General features: G+C 34.9%; 1 protein-coding gene across 6 annotated transcripts in view; it reads right to left on the reverse strand.

Moving 5' to 3' along the window:
• Positions 1 to 14,121, reverse strand: part of LOC109074655 (AF4/FMR2 family member 4-like) — a 39,477-nt gene that overhangs the window by 14,354 nt on the left and 11,002 nt on the right. For 2 of the 6 annotated variants that reach the window (XM_042747694.1, XM_042747693.1), the window contains 8 exons: positions 10,502 to 10,625; positions 6,671 to 6,810; positions 6,091 to 6,640; positions 4,168 to 4,212; positions 2,797 to 2,886; positions 2,492 to 2,522; positions 2,359 to 2,410; positions 988 to 1,068 (listed from right to left, as the gene is read on the reverse strand). In XM_042747694.1, coding sequence (XP_042603628.1) covers positions 988 to 1,068; positions 2,359 to 2,410; positions 2,492 to 2,522; positions 2,797 to 2,886; positions 4,168 to 4,212; positions 6,091 to 6,640; positions 6,671 to 6,810; positions 10,502 to 10,621 — 1,109 coding nt within the window. In that variant the 5' untranslated portion in view covers positions 10,622 to 10,625. Of the gene's footprint in view, positions 1 to 987; positions 1,069 to 2,358; positions 2,411 to 2,491; positions 2,523 to 2,796; positions 2,887 to 4,167; positions 4,213 to 6,090; positions 6,811 to 10,501; positions 10,626 to 14,121 lie in introns of all 6 variants that reach the window. The other 4 variants (XM_042747692.1, XM_042747691.1, XM_042747696.1 and 1 more) reach the window with 2 other exon arrangements.

Here is a 14,121-nt window from a genome sequence, read left to right on the forward strand (position 1 = left end):
ATAAAATAGACTGAATTGCATCAATAAGCTCATGTTTTAGTTCTTCTTAGACACATGATGATGATGATGACGAGATTTGCACTCATTTACACAAACTATATTATAGCCAAAGCTAAATGGGAAATTTATTATAATGTGTTTATGTGAAGATAAAACCATTTTAAACAATGTTATAATTTTTTTTTAATGTTCTGTACCAATTAAGGCCTATTAAAATGATTGCACGACTTCAGTGTTGAATGGTTGTATTCCTTCGTTAACCAAGAAATAAAATAAAAATAAAAAAACCTATCAGCAACAGAGGCATCATTTATAGTACTTACATAGAAGCCATTATATAAATATTTATATACGGTTGATTCTACATTAAAAATGATCATAAATATATTTTCACATTGAATCTAAAAAAAAATAATGTTAAGTGCTATTAATCAGGATTACAGGAAAATGTGTACTCGGTAAATTTTTTATTGATTGACAGCACTAATAAAAATACTTGAGTTATTTCATGATTAAGCATCGTATGTCAGTGAAAGTGCATGTCACAAAAGTAGTTTCTAAGATAAACTCCTTTTAAGTTTTCGACGGAAGCAAAGTGCATAGTGCAAGATGCTGAAATAACACACTACAGAGTTTAATGTTATAAAACACCAACGATCAGTGCGATGATTCGTTTAGACAGCAGCAAAAAGATCTGCATTTCATTGCTTTCATGCAGGTATAATATCACAGCACATTTCAGATTGTGGTCAGTTGCTTTACATGTTGGTGAGACGGTCCCTTCCTATTTAAGCAGGCAGTGCTTGGCCATTATGGTCCAGAAAGTAGACCAGATAAAATTAGGCCTGCCTTAAATCAAGGCTAACCTAATTGTGCATGTTGAAATGTTTCATTGTCACCTTACGGCAAGGAATCAAAAAAGAAAAACTACACCACTTCTCTGAACATTAGTTGGGGTTTGAGTGATGCTGAACTTGAGTGTGTCACCTTGTCGAGGGGTTTTTAGCAGGATCTTGCTCTCCGTCGCTGTCTTCGCTGCTGCTGAGCTTCAGATCTTCATGCAGCGTGCTGAAATGAGAGCAAGACAAGAGGAGATCAGTAAAGCACGGGACACACCAAGCCGACTGCAAAGAACTAACGCCGCTGTTTGTTATAATGATGAACTGACTTTAACTGAAAATTGAGTGTTTACGGTTTTGAATTATTGCACACTATTTTTCCTATTTAATACTGTAAAGCTGCTTTGACACAATCTGTATTGTTAAAAGTGCTTTATAGATAAAGGTGACTTGCTGGCTGTGTCTGGACCATACAGCCGACTGCAAACTAGCATCATTTCTGCATGTCTATATCTTTTATATAAGGGCTGTGCGATATTGAAGAAAAATGCGATATGCGATACCTTGTTAAAAACTGTGATATTCAATATGTGATACGATATTGCTTAAAGTGTGTAAAATCAATTTCAATTCTATTTAAAAATATTTAAAAGTTAAAATTCAAAAACCAATTTGCTTCACATTCTTTCTTGGAAAAGAAAGAATCACTATAACTTCTAGAAGTGACCAGCAGTGTTTTAGCATTACATAAAAAGTAATGTCACAATTCAGAAAATGTCTTATATAGTCTCTGGGGTATATTTGTAGCAATATACAACAATACATTGTATGGGTCAGAATTATAGATTTTTTTTTTATGCCAAAAATCATTAGGATATTAAATAAAGATCATGTTCCATGAAGATATTTTGTAAATTTCCTACAGTAAATATATCAAAACTTAATTTTTGATTACTAATATGCATCGCTAAGAACTTCATTTGGACAACTTTAAAGATGATTTTCTTAATATTTAGATTTTTTTGCACCCTCAGATTCCAGATTTTCAAATAGTTGTATCTCAGACAAATATTGTCCTCCTAACAAACCACACATCAATGGAGAGATTATTTATTCAGCTTCCAGATGATGTATAAATCTCAATTTTGAAAAATTGACACTTAAGACTGGTTTTGTGCTCCAGGGTCACTTATAATAAAAAAAAAAATATATAAACCTTGCTACAAGTACTGTGTTAAGCTAACTGAGACTTGCTATAGCACTTATTATATATCATTGCTCTTTTGTTGATTTTGACTGCTTCCATTGTTCTCATTTGTAAGTGGCTTTGGATAAAAGCGTCTGCTAAATGACTAAATGTAAATGTAAATATCAGCAGCCATCAATATCACATTCTTCGACAAAAAATATTCAACATGCATACATAAAATGAATCTCAGATTGATCTACAGTCCAATGCTCGAGTGAACTCTTCAAAAGGAAAAAGCTGCAGTTAGATGTAAGCACATCAGTGACTCACTTAGACTGCTCGCTGTCGGATGGCTTGGACGTGCTCTTTCCTGAGAGTTTTTCTAAGATTTGAAAACAATCATCAGCACACACAAATGAGCGAAGAGCCATTATAGTCTGATAAAACCATTTCTAAAACTTACTTTGTGCCCCAAAAGACGGGTGCTGGGCATCCTACAACAAAGAAGGCAACAATTACTAATTTACTGCACATACATCACACAAACGTTTCACTGGTTTAAAATGCTATTCTAACAATACATACAGAAGTTCAAAATCATCACGAATGCAATGACAGACTCTGAAGAGCAGTTCTAAATATGTTTTTAGTGTTTATGCATGTAGGTAATATTTCATTATTGTTGTCTGAACGACTCGTTGTTTTTATGATGTCCTGCAAACATGATGAAAATGGACAAGTGTGCTCTGTGACCCTTTCAAGTCTGACCTTGGAGGTGGAGAAAGGAAACTTTGACGGCTCGGTCTTGCAGGGCGTGTGAATGGCTGTTAGTGGAGGAGGCCAGACCTGAGTCATTTCCTGCGGGAGGAAAAAAACCCCGATCAACAGTGCTTAGAAACCAGAGATGAAGCTAGTATGTGAATTGTTTCTCACTCAACGAAGGCCTCTTTTACACATTGCATTTACATGCGTCTTCCCTCTGAAGCTTTACAGTCGAATTGCATTTATACCTTCACTCTGATGCATCTCCAGTGCGACCGGACAGAGACACTCACACATTACGTGAGACGCAGCGTTAACCGAAACATTTCCATATTAACACATTTTTAAAATACTGACATTAATTCCGAGTGCTTTCTGTCGTTTCTTACAGCTCTGTTCCTTGTGAACAATGTTATTAAGGATTAGAAGTGAAGAACATCTCAGAGAAGTGCCTCTCTCTGAAAGAAACTCAAGAGACGATAAACTTGACACAGTCTAGACTGCTTTGTCAAGTTTGAGAGATTTAAAACTTGATTTTTAAAGGTTTTCCTCAGATAAAATTGCAAAAACAAGACTATTTCAGCCCTATTAGACCAAATCAGACTAATAATGAAAAAACACAATAAACAAAAAAATTAGCATGTTTTTCTATGTCGCTAAGCGTTGCTAGAATACTGTACAAAGTTGCAAGGCATTGTTAATGTTTTTAACATTTAGCTAAGTGTTGCTAGCATGCTTCTAGGCATTGTAAACCTTTTTACCATACCATTAACATTTAACAAGTGTTGCTAGCATGTCGTCAGCATATTTTAACATGTTCCTAGGCATCTTTAACATGTAGTATGTCCTTAGCATTTAACACTGTTAGCATGCTGCTAGGCATTGTTAACATGTTAGCATTTTTAACATTGCTAAGTGATGCCAACACGCTTGCTAGGCTTTGCTAGTCTGTTGTCAGCATATTTTGGAATTATTAGTTTAGTGTTGTAAGGCATTGTTAGCATGTTTAAAACGTTCCAATGCATTGCCGCTAACACGTTTTAACTCAAAGTGCCCCATATTATGGGTTTTTGAAAATGACCTTTCATGCAGTGTGTAAGTGAATGAAAACATCCCGCAAAGTGTTAAATCTGAAAGTGCACCGTGTATAAAGTTATTGTCGACTCTGAATCATTTAAACGAGTCGTTTTTGAAACGAATCCCAAGCCGTTTCATGTTATGGATTCATTGTCTTAAAATATGGATCATTAATCCAAAATACTGTTCTTTCACTATTGACAGCACATAAAATGTTTTTTACCTTTAATATTTCATCAACACATTTATTTTTCAGTGAACTGTTCTTTCACTATTGACAGCACATAAAATGTTTTTTACCTTTAATATTTCATCAACACAGCTCGCATCTGCTCCCATTGAAACCTGCAAGAATGAATGAAAGCATGCAGATCAATAAATCATAAATCAAATATACAGGGTTGTTTGTGACCACAGGTATAACAAGCATAACTGAATGTGTCATTAAAACCTCAGTAGAGCTATAATACACGCGACTTGCCAATGTTATTGTAAAGTGGTCGCAATCATTATTACAGTAATAGGTCCTTATTATTTTCCAAAAGGTTCGTGCTGAATGGTGGAACTAAGGCAGGAAACTCTTGCAGTTTTATGCTGGCTAGCTAAAATGTTACAATAAATCCCAAAGAAAACAGTCTATTTTAATGGTTTCATAAATTAGAACAAATGTTTGTACTCTGCTTTGTATAACTCACTTTTATGACTAAACAAAACTGTGTGTGATCCAACCGAATGGCCAAACAACCAGCATGTACACAAATAAAAACTGAAAGAGTCAAATTAACGAAATCAAAACACTCACTAACATATCCATACAAACAACGAACTCACAAAAACTTCCAAGACTCTTTTACAGATCTATTCATTTTTCCAAAAATCCTCTAGACATACAGCGACTGACTGAAAATGCAAATCTCTGACAGTAGGTGGCGCTTATGTTAAAGCAGAAACTTATAAACACTTCTTTATTCGGCATGATCAAAGTAGTTTCAATGCATAAACCATTACATATATATATATATATATATATATATATATATGTATATATAATTAATTATTCCTTGTAATGCACCTTATAATGCATTATATGCTATATAATGCATTATCAAAGTAGTTTCAATGCATTAATTATTCCTTAGTAATGCACCTTAAAATTCATTACAACATTTAGAATACATTATACTAATTTTCTTAATTAGTTAATTACTTCGATTCATTGCTACACCTTTTCAAAATACACTTTACAATTCATTAAAAGAAATATATAATGAAAAGTTATAGTTAATAGTTATGGTTACAAGTTATAGTTATGGAAAAGTTATAGTTAATAGTTAGTTAATAGTGAGAATTTGTCCCCAAACTACAGTACGACTAAAAAGCTTTTCTGAAGACAGTCAGTTCCTTTGAAATATATATTAAAAACTCTTTGGATCTGCGTGAAACACACGAAAAGCCTATTTCAGTGTCAGAATGGCGAATCTTGCAACAAATTCGCAGTGTTGGGTAAGTTACTCTAAAAAAGTAATTAATTACTAGTTACTAATTACATCTCCAACATTGTAATTAGATTACTCTCTCCAAAAAGTATTTAATTACTTGTTACTTTCTAAATCCTATATCAGCCTCGAAAAGTTAATGATACAAAGTAACTACATAAATTATTACGCTTTACATTAGGGTCCAATTCTCACTATTAACTTATTATTAAATATGACTTTTGCCTCAATATTCTCCTAATTACTGCTCAGTAAAGTAGTTGTTACGTTTAAGAATAGGGTAGGATTCAGATTTAGAATAAGGTCTTGCAGAATAAGACTTTAATATGTGCCTTTTAAGTAATAATAAACAGTCAACATCCCAGTAATATTCATGCTGATAACCAAGAAATTAATAGTGAGAATTGTTACAAATATTCTTATTATCTCACCGAAATATTCAAAGTGAGAAGGGTACATAAAAAGCATGCATTTTAAGGTTACACTTTTAAATTTTGATGTTAAATTGTATTGTGTATAAATGATCTACAGTCTATACGCAGTATTAAGTTCAACTGTTAACCGAAACTCCCTTCCTTTACTTTTTCAAGGGAAAAGTAATTATAGTAACTATTTACTCAGTAATTAGTTAAACCCAACACTGCATATTCGCAGGTACATGCTTTCAAAAACTGAAACGAGACATCCACTATAGTTTGTCTTTAAGCTCAAAGCATGCATGACTTACATCGACAGGCTGCGTCGGGATCTTGAGCTTGGTGAGGGAAGCCTTGCCATTGGGCTTCATTTCTCCCACGGCGCTGCTGTGTGATTGACCGCCGTACGACTCCGAGGAGGTCTTGGGCTCGGCCGTTTCCCGGTCGTCCATGGGCCGCACATAGGCGGTGGGTTTTTGGAGCATGGAGCTGGGTTTGATGAGCGAGGGCGGGAAGCTCTGGCTGGGATGCTGTCCGCTGGAGAAGGAATGAACTCTTGAGGGCGAGTCCCAGTTGGGTTCTCTGTCCCTGGGAGACTTGGTGCGGCTGCGCGAGTGTCCGCCGGAGCTCATGGAGCCCTTGGCCGGGCTGGAGTGGGGTTTGTTCTCGGAGCCGTGCTTGCTGGACTTCTTGCTGCTGCTGCTATAGTCTCGCTCGTGCCGCTGACCGCCGCTGCGCTGACTGCTGCCGTGGCTGCCCTGCACGGATGAGCGCTTCTGCGAGGAGGAGGAAGCGGAGGACGACGGGCAGGATGTGGAAGAGATGCCGCCGACTGGAGTCCATTTGCTGTTCTGACTCTGGGCACCTCCGCTACGCTGGTCAGCGTACTGGCCGGATTTATCGTCCGAGGAGGAGCTGGAGGCTTTGGGAATGAGTTTGGAGATTGGGGGTTCACCGATGGTTTCCTTCATCTCGTCGTAATTTCCCAGCATGCTCTGGATGCGACTTGAGAGTTTATCTTCCTTGCAGGACTGTTGGGAGAAAAGAACCTGAGATGAGTGTGAGAACAACAACTCAAACACCAACTAGCGCCAAATAAAAATACGGATTCAAGTCTGTGTGTGCAATTTTACGAACTTCAAAACGTGTTTATTTAATTTAACTGACGCCACTAGAAAGTTCGCCAGCCCTCTTTGATTTACTGTAGTAACTAACTTCATTAACCTTTGAAACACTGCATATTCATATATCATTATATAGTTATTTAAGTGATGCACCATAAATGAAAATTCTGGGCCGAACTCGAAAATTCGAGATGCACTTGGTCAAAAACATTATCTAATAATCAAGTACTTTATCAAATTTATTTACTCATCAACACTCAAATAAAAGCTGACTTGTATAAAGATTTAAATTGAAAACAGAATTATGTTTCTACAATTTATTGTTGAAATATAAACATGCAAACAATAAAAACACATTAAATTAAATAATGAATAATGTACATTAAATAATGAAAATAACAGGTTGGTAAAAAAAAAAAAAAAGAATATATGCATATATTTAGCAAAACGCTCCTTTATAGATTATTTTTTAATTTTTTTTTCTAGCTGACTTCAAGTTAATGAACATTAAATGTCTATCTTGAGGGAATGTGACATTACATAACGGTTTTAATTACGTCTTTCTGCAGTTGAAACACTGATTGAGACATTTCAAATGCTACAAATAATATTTAGCAAGTGCATAAACAGAAAACAGCATAAAGGAAAAGACTGATATTTAGTTTTAAGACTCCATATTAGTATCAATTAAATCTATAAACTATTACTAAACCAGAAATTTGCTCTTTTTTTCGGCCCCCGAAATCTCAGTGCATCACTAAATAGAATTAAACATACTAAGGGGATTAAGGAAATATAAATTACAGCTATTGCAGTTTATGAATTTTCTATTTAGTATTTAAAGTTTCTAAATGTTTTAGGCTATTGTTTTTTATTTATTTATTATAAAACTCATAGTTACATCTAGCCGTGGTAGTGAAGAATCATAAATGGTTTAGTCTGTGCTCACCATGTTCTTATTACAAATACCACTGCTGAAACTACATAAATTATGATGGTAAATATGTAGAATCAAAAGGCTTTAAAGTCCTTTTTTATAGTGGATATTTGTGTGAATACACTAAAATGCATATGAATACATATATGAATAGGAAGTACGGCAAAAGAGTATCTGTAAACAACTCATCAGATGCTCTAATTTCATCTGAACACAACGCTACATAGATCTAGATATATGATGGAAAGGAAAATGGCCACTGTGTTGTCTGATCCCTGCAACAATTAAACATGATTTCGAGGTTAATGTTGAATCACATGACTAATAAGTTTCACTACTACTCCCAATGAGTTCATCCAGAATAAAGGAGTAATACACCAATGTTTGAGTCAAGCATGCAGGAGCAGATTGTTATGTGAAGTGTTTTTTGCACTACTACTCCCAATGAGTTCATCCAGAATAAAGGAGTAATACATCACGTCCCATGTCAAAGCAGGGCTTTTCCACTGATTGTACACACCACTAAATCTCACCCCAAAGGGAATATGAAGGTAACCGCAGCCGTCTGTATTCTCTACCTGTCAGGCTGCATCTCTTCACCACCAAAGTAAAGCACTTACCGCTGTGTAAATCTGGTTAGCAGCAATGATTAGACTTATCTTCTTTAGTGTAACCTCTTACATATGTGTCCTTTCACCACCCACTGCAGCTTTATATCAGCCCAATTATAATAAAAACCCCCATGAACGAAGAGTTTTAGTCCACTGATCACATCCTGAAATACTATCTAAAAAAAAAAAAAAAAAAAAAAAAAAAAAAAAAAAAAAAGTCAGAAGGAATGCAATGAAATTAAATTGGTTCTTGCAGCATCTGACGGTGGATGACCTCAATACTAAAAATAAAGTTAAAAATATTAATGACACATTTCCACTCCAAACGTTAGTCCAATAAGCCTTACAGAAAGAGCAGCAAAACACGGTTACAAAAAAAAAACAATAATAAAAGTCCTTATATACCTCCCGCCCAGACTTCCTGTTTAAAAACTAAATGTGTCGACACAGCGAAGACACTGTGCTTGTGAGGCAATCTCATGAGTTTATTAAATATATGCAAAACACAATTGCCAAAAGTGTGCACTTTTCTACAACAACAACAAAAATGTGTTGGACTATAAATAGGGGCGGAAATTGTGATAATTGTATCAATTCTAAAAATTCTAAAAATTAAATTGTTCAAAAATGATTCCATTAACAAAGCTTCCTCAAAGTTCTGATTCATGTTTGTTGTGTGCAACCAACAAGGACAACAAAATGTTTGTTTTCTCCCTCTCATCACTTGAGATCATCTGATGTAAAACGACAGAATTCCTACTGAAAAATAAGTCAAATGTTCTTTCCTTCCTCACACCTGCAAACTAAACCACACAATGTTTATCCCTGCAGAACTAGAAAGAGGGCAACAGGAGATCTGCTGAGCACTTACCACACATTTAGGACGGAAAGTTAACCGGCCACAGACTATATCAGCCAGATATATTTATAAGCAGCCATACTGTTACCGAAAATCTCAAGCTGATGCATCTAACAATGCAAGTACTTACCCAGAAAATTCCCTGTAATTATCATTAGGATTGAAATAGCGAATGAAACCCGTCACCAATAAAAACAGTACAATGCATGGTTTTCGGGACAGGTACCACGGAATTGTGTGAAGCACAAAGCGATAGATACTTATACAGTAAACTCGATTCATTTTGAGATTTTCATCACTGATTGGAAACGGTTTCTAATTGGCTAATAAACAGATAATGATTCAACTGAACAATTTACTTTGAAGCATCTTAGTTGCTATTTTGCATTTTATATAACCGTGGTATCTTATTGCACTGTAAATAATGACCATTTTAAAAGTTAAAACCTATTGGCCTTCCTCCACATGTTGAAATATTTCAGGAGATCTAATGGGACATTTCCTGTAATTTTGTTGTAAATAGTACAGTTTTTGCATGTAAAATAAATTCTCAGTGTGAAAGCTCACATTTGGTGGTTTTTCATAAAACATTTTTTTTTTCTTATCAGTTATGTACATTAGGGTTTTATGTTACATCTTATGTTGTTTAATTTATGTTTATTTTATTACTTTCGAGTTACTATGATGGTGTTTTGTATTTGTGTGCATGAAACATGCATTTTCTTTATATAACTGTATAGAATATTTAATTAAGGTGGTTGTCATTAAAACGTGTTGTTTTTAGTAATTTGTTAATTTATTTCATTTAACAAACATTTTTACAGTAAATGTAAGTTTAATCTATGATGCATAACTTTTTACAATTCAGTTCTGGCAAGCAAAGTTGGTGTTTTTTATACTGGAAACTACATTTTTTTTTTGTTTTGGACAGTGCAACCATTAAAACACACGTATCTGTCACGTAAGCACGATGCATATATTTTTCCAATAATCATGTAACCACCAAAGTTGCTGCATCACCACAGTGCTTTTATCTGTAAGGGTTTTTCTGCAGAAGAGCTAGATTAATCGAGAATAGAAGCCAAAAAGGAACAACCCAAGATTAAATGAGGTCTACAGGGCAAACTAATAAATAAATAACTTATGATCAAATGGGGAGGAAAAAAAAAAGAAGAAACAAAAGGAACTTACTTTATAAGGTTCAGGAAAGAGGGGAGAGTTAGCTGGAAAGGCCTCTCCTCCCTGCTGGATTTCTTGATTTCTCCTTTCCCTTTCTTTCATACGGAGCATATTCCGGTCTTCACGGTTCATGTTGCTAACAACAGAGACACTAAGAGTCACTAAGCAGTGAAGAAGCAGAGGAAAAATAGCTTCCTGACACCTTGATCTACACCTGGATCTACCAAGATAAAGTTACACATTTGAACAACAAATGGAGACAAATAGACAGGATTACTGGAGACAATCAGATGTGCTTTCCCTTCAAAAACAAGCCTGGACTATCCTGCAGAATAACAGACAACAGTCGTGTGGCAGAACTCAAAAGTTAAATTCAATCAGACACGGTTATTGGTAATACTGACTTTAATTCTGTCCATCTTTGTTGTACGCTGCATGCTTCGGCTAACCATTATATTACATACACACCATCATTATCTCCCTGTACTTCATTAATAATGAGAGGACTCACTAAAGTAGGTACAACATTCGGCCTATATTTAGCAAATGGAAATTCTGATGAAACCATAGCAAACAGAAACCTTTAAAAAAGGTGATTTCAAAAGTTAAGACATTAAAGATTCGCATGAGATGTGCCTTTGGTTAAATGAGGGTTGAGTAATCGATGGCGTAAAGTGAAACTTCCCAAAAAACATTAGTCTTTAGTTTAGTAATTAGTAAAGACCGTGCCCACGTCATTCAAAAAGGCAGATTTGTACTTTAAAACATTAAGACAAAAAAATTATCAGTTCAGATCATTTTCTAAAATGTCATTCAAAACCACAACTGGTTGAAAACAACTCTGTACAGAGGCTTAATGAACTTTGTAGCTCAGGACTACTTTAGATAATATGCAGGCTTCCCACTCATTTCTTAAGTAAAGGTACAGAAAGCTGGCAAAAAAAATAAATAAAAAAAATGTATTTATAGTCACTGAAGCCATAACTACAGATTCATTTTACCAACGGTTTCACTACAAAATCGAAGAGAGAACAAATATAAAGTAAGCAAAAGAAAGAGTGATAAAAGAAAAAGAAAGGAACAGAGCAGGAGAGCAAAAAAGAAAAAAGAAAGACAAAAAGACAGACCGACAGAGAGAGAAAGAAAGAGACAAAAAGAAAAAACGAAAGACTGAAAGACAAAAAGAAAGACAGAAAGGCAGAAAGAAAGAAAGACAGACAGAAAGTCAAACAGAAAGTCAAAAATACAGACAGAAAGACAAAAAAAAGAGACAGAAAGACAGAAAGACAGAAAGACAAAAAGACAGAAAGACAAAAAGAAAGACAGAAAGACAAAAAGACAAAAAGAAAGTCAAGCAGAAAGACAAAAAGACAGAAAGAAAAACCGAAAGACAAAAAGACAGACAGACAGACAGACAGACAGACAGAAAGACAGAAAGAAAGACAAAAAGATAGAAACAGATAGATAGAAAGACAGAAAGACAAAAAGACAGAAAGAAAGAAAAAGACCTAAAGACAGAAAGAAAAACCGAAAGACAAAAAGACAGACAGAAAGACAGACAGACAGACAGACAGACAGACAGAAAGACAGACAGAAAGAAAGAAAGAAAGAAAGAAAGAAAGAAAGAAAGAAAGAAAGAAAGAAAGAAAGAAAGAAAGAAAGAAAGAAAAGGACAGACAGACAAAGACAGAAAGACAAAGACAGAAAGACTGAAAGACAGACCAAAAGACAAAAAGACAGACAGAAAGACAGACAGACAGAAAGAAAGAAAGAAAGACAGAAAGAAAGAAAGAAAAGGACAGAAAGACAAAAAGACAGAAAGAAAAAAAGACAGAAAGACAAAAAGACAGAAAGACAAAAAGACAGAAAGACAGAAAGACAAAAAGACAGAAAGAAATACAGAAAGAAAAAGACAAAGACAGAAAGACTGAAAGACCAAAAGACAAAAAGACAGAAAGACAGACAGAAAGAAAGAAAAACAAAGATAAAAAGACAGAAAGACAGAAAGACAGAAAGAAAGAAAGAAAGAAAGAAAGAAAGAAAGAAAGAAAGAAAGAAAGAAAAGGAAAGAAAGACAAAGACAGAAAGACAAAGACAGAAAGACTGAAAGACAGACCAAAAGACAAAAAGACAGAAAGAAAGATAGACAGACAAAGAAAGAAAGAAAGACAGAAAGACAAAAAGAAAGAAAGAAAGAAAGAAAAGGACAGACAGACAAAGACAGAAAGAAAGACCGAAAGACAAAAAGACAGAAAGACAGAAAGACAGACAGACAAAGACAGAAAGAAAGACCGAAAGACAAAAAGAAAGACAGAAATACAAAAAGTCAAACAGAAAGACAAAAAGACAGAAAGACAAAAAGACAGAAAGACAAAAAGACCGAAAGACCGAAAGAAAGACAGACAGACAGAAATACAGAAAGAAAAAGACAAAGACAGAAAGACCGAAAGAAAGACCAAAAGACAAAAAGACAGAAAGACAGACAGAAAGAAAGAAAAACAAAGATAAAAAGACAGAAAGACAGAAAGACAGAAAGAAAGAAAAAGAAAGATAAAAAGTAAGAAAGAAAGAAAGAAAGAAAGAAAGAAAGAAAGAAAGGAGAAAGAAAAAGTAAGTTATGGATAAATTAAAAGACACTTTAATCAAACTGCATTAAAACATTATCCGTAAACAAATTGATGTTAATACCAGGCAATTAATTAAATCTCTCTCTTCTGTTTCATGATTAGATCAGCAGCGCTGAGGTTTGGAGAAGCGCAGCGTCACGTCGAGGGGGAAGTTAGGGATTCTCGGAATGTTTTCTGATGCGTTTTTAAGGGGAGACACGTTTGATGCATTAGATCCCGTCAAGGTTTATTTTGTTAAGTTGATAGCCGTGTGGAGAAAGCTCAATGAACGTGCTAATGGGAGAGCGTTTGCACAACAAAACCACTCAAATGCGACGTGTAGACGTTTGACACGGACACTGCAACAAAATCCAATTAGCCAAACCATCTCTGGAAAAGCATTAATGAACTTTGCTGATGCACTGTGTGCACACATAAACCTCTCTACACACTCTGTCATAATATTCTCATCTTCTTATTGTTTTAATCTATGGCTTTCTAGCTTTACCTCTGCTGTGCAAGTAAGCTTCAGGATTTCAATTAATCATGCATTTTGTTTTATTAATTTAAACTTAAAACGGAATTCAGAAAAATTAAAACAGGAACTTGAGTAAAAAAAAAAAAAAAAAAAAAAAAAAAACACAACACTAAATTCATAGGGAGTGTGCAAGGCTTTCAAAGTGAACACAGGGCACTTCCTTCCCAAATTCAGTTTTATTTTTAGCCAAATTCCATAAACGTTCTGGATTCTATTTTAATGGTAAATTAAATGCAAAAAGACATGCCTAATTGACTGAAAGCATGGAACTTGCACAACTTCAATGAAGAGTTCACCCAAAAAGCACATTCTGGCATTATTTAATCACCCTTGTGTTTTTCTTCCATCTGTTCAGCACAAAATAATTTTTGAAGAACGCTGATGGTAGCCACTGAATCCCACAGTACGGAAAAATACTATGGAATTCAATGGCTTCCAGCAACTGTTCAGCTGCCATGTTCCACAGAAGGAAGGAAGTCATACAGGTT

The sequence above is a fragment of the Cyprinus carpio genome, chromosome B21 (genome assembly GCF_018340385.1).
Source record: "Cyprinus carpio isolate SPL01 chromosome B21, ASM1834038v1, whole genome shotgun sequence".
Lineage (NCBI taxonomy): Eukaryota > Metazoa > Chordata > Actinopteri > Cypriniformes > Cyprinidae > Cyprinus > Cyprinus carpio.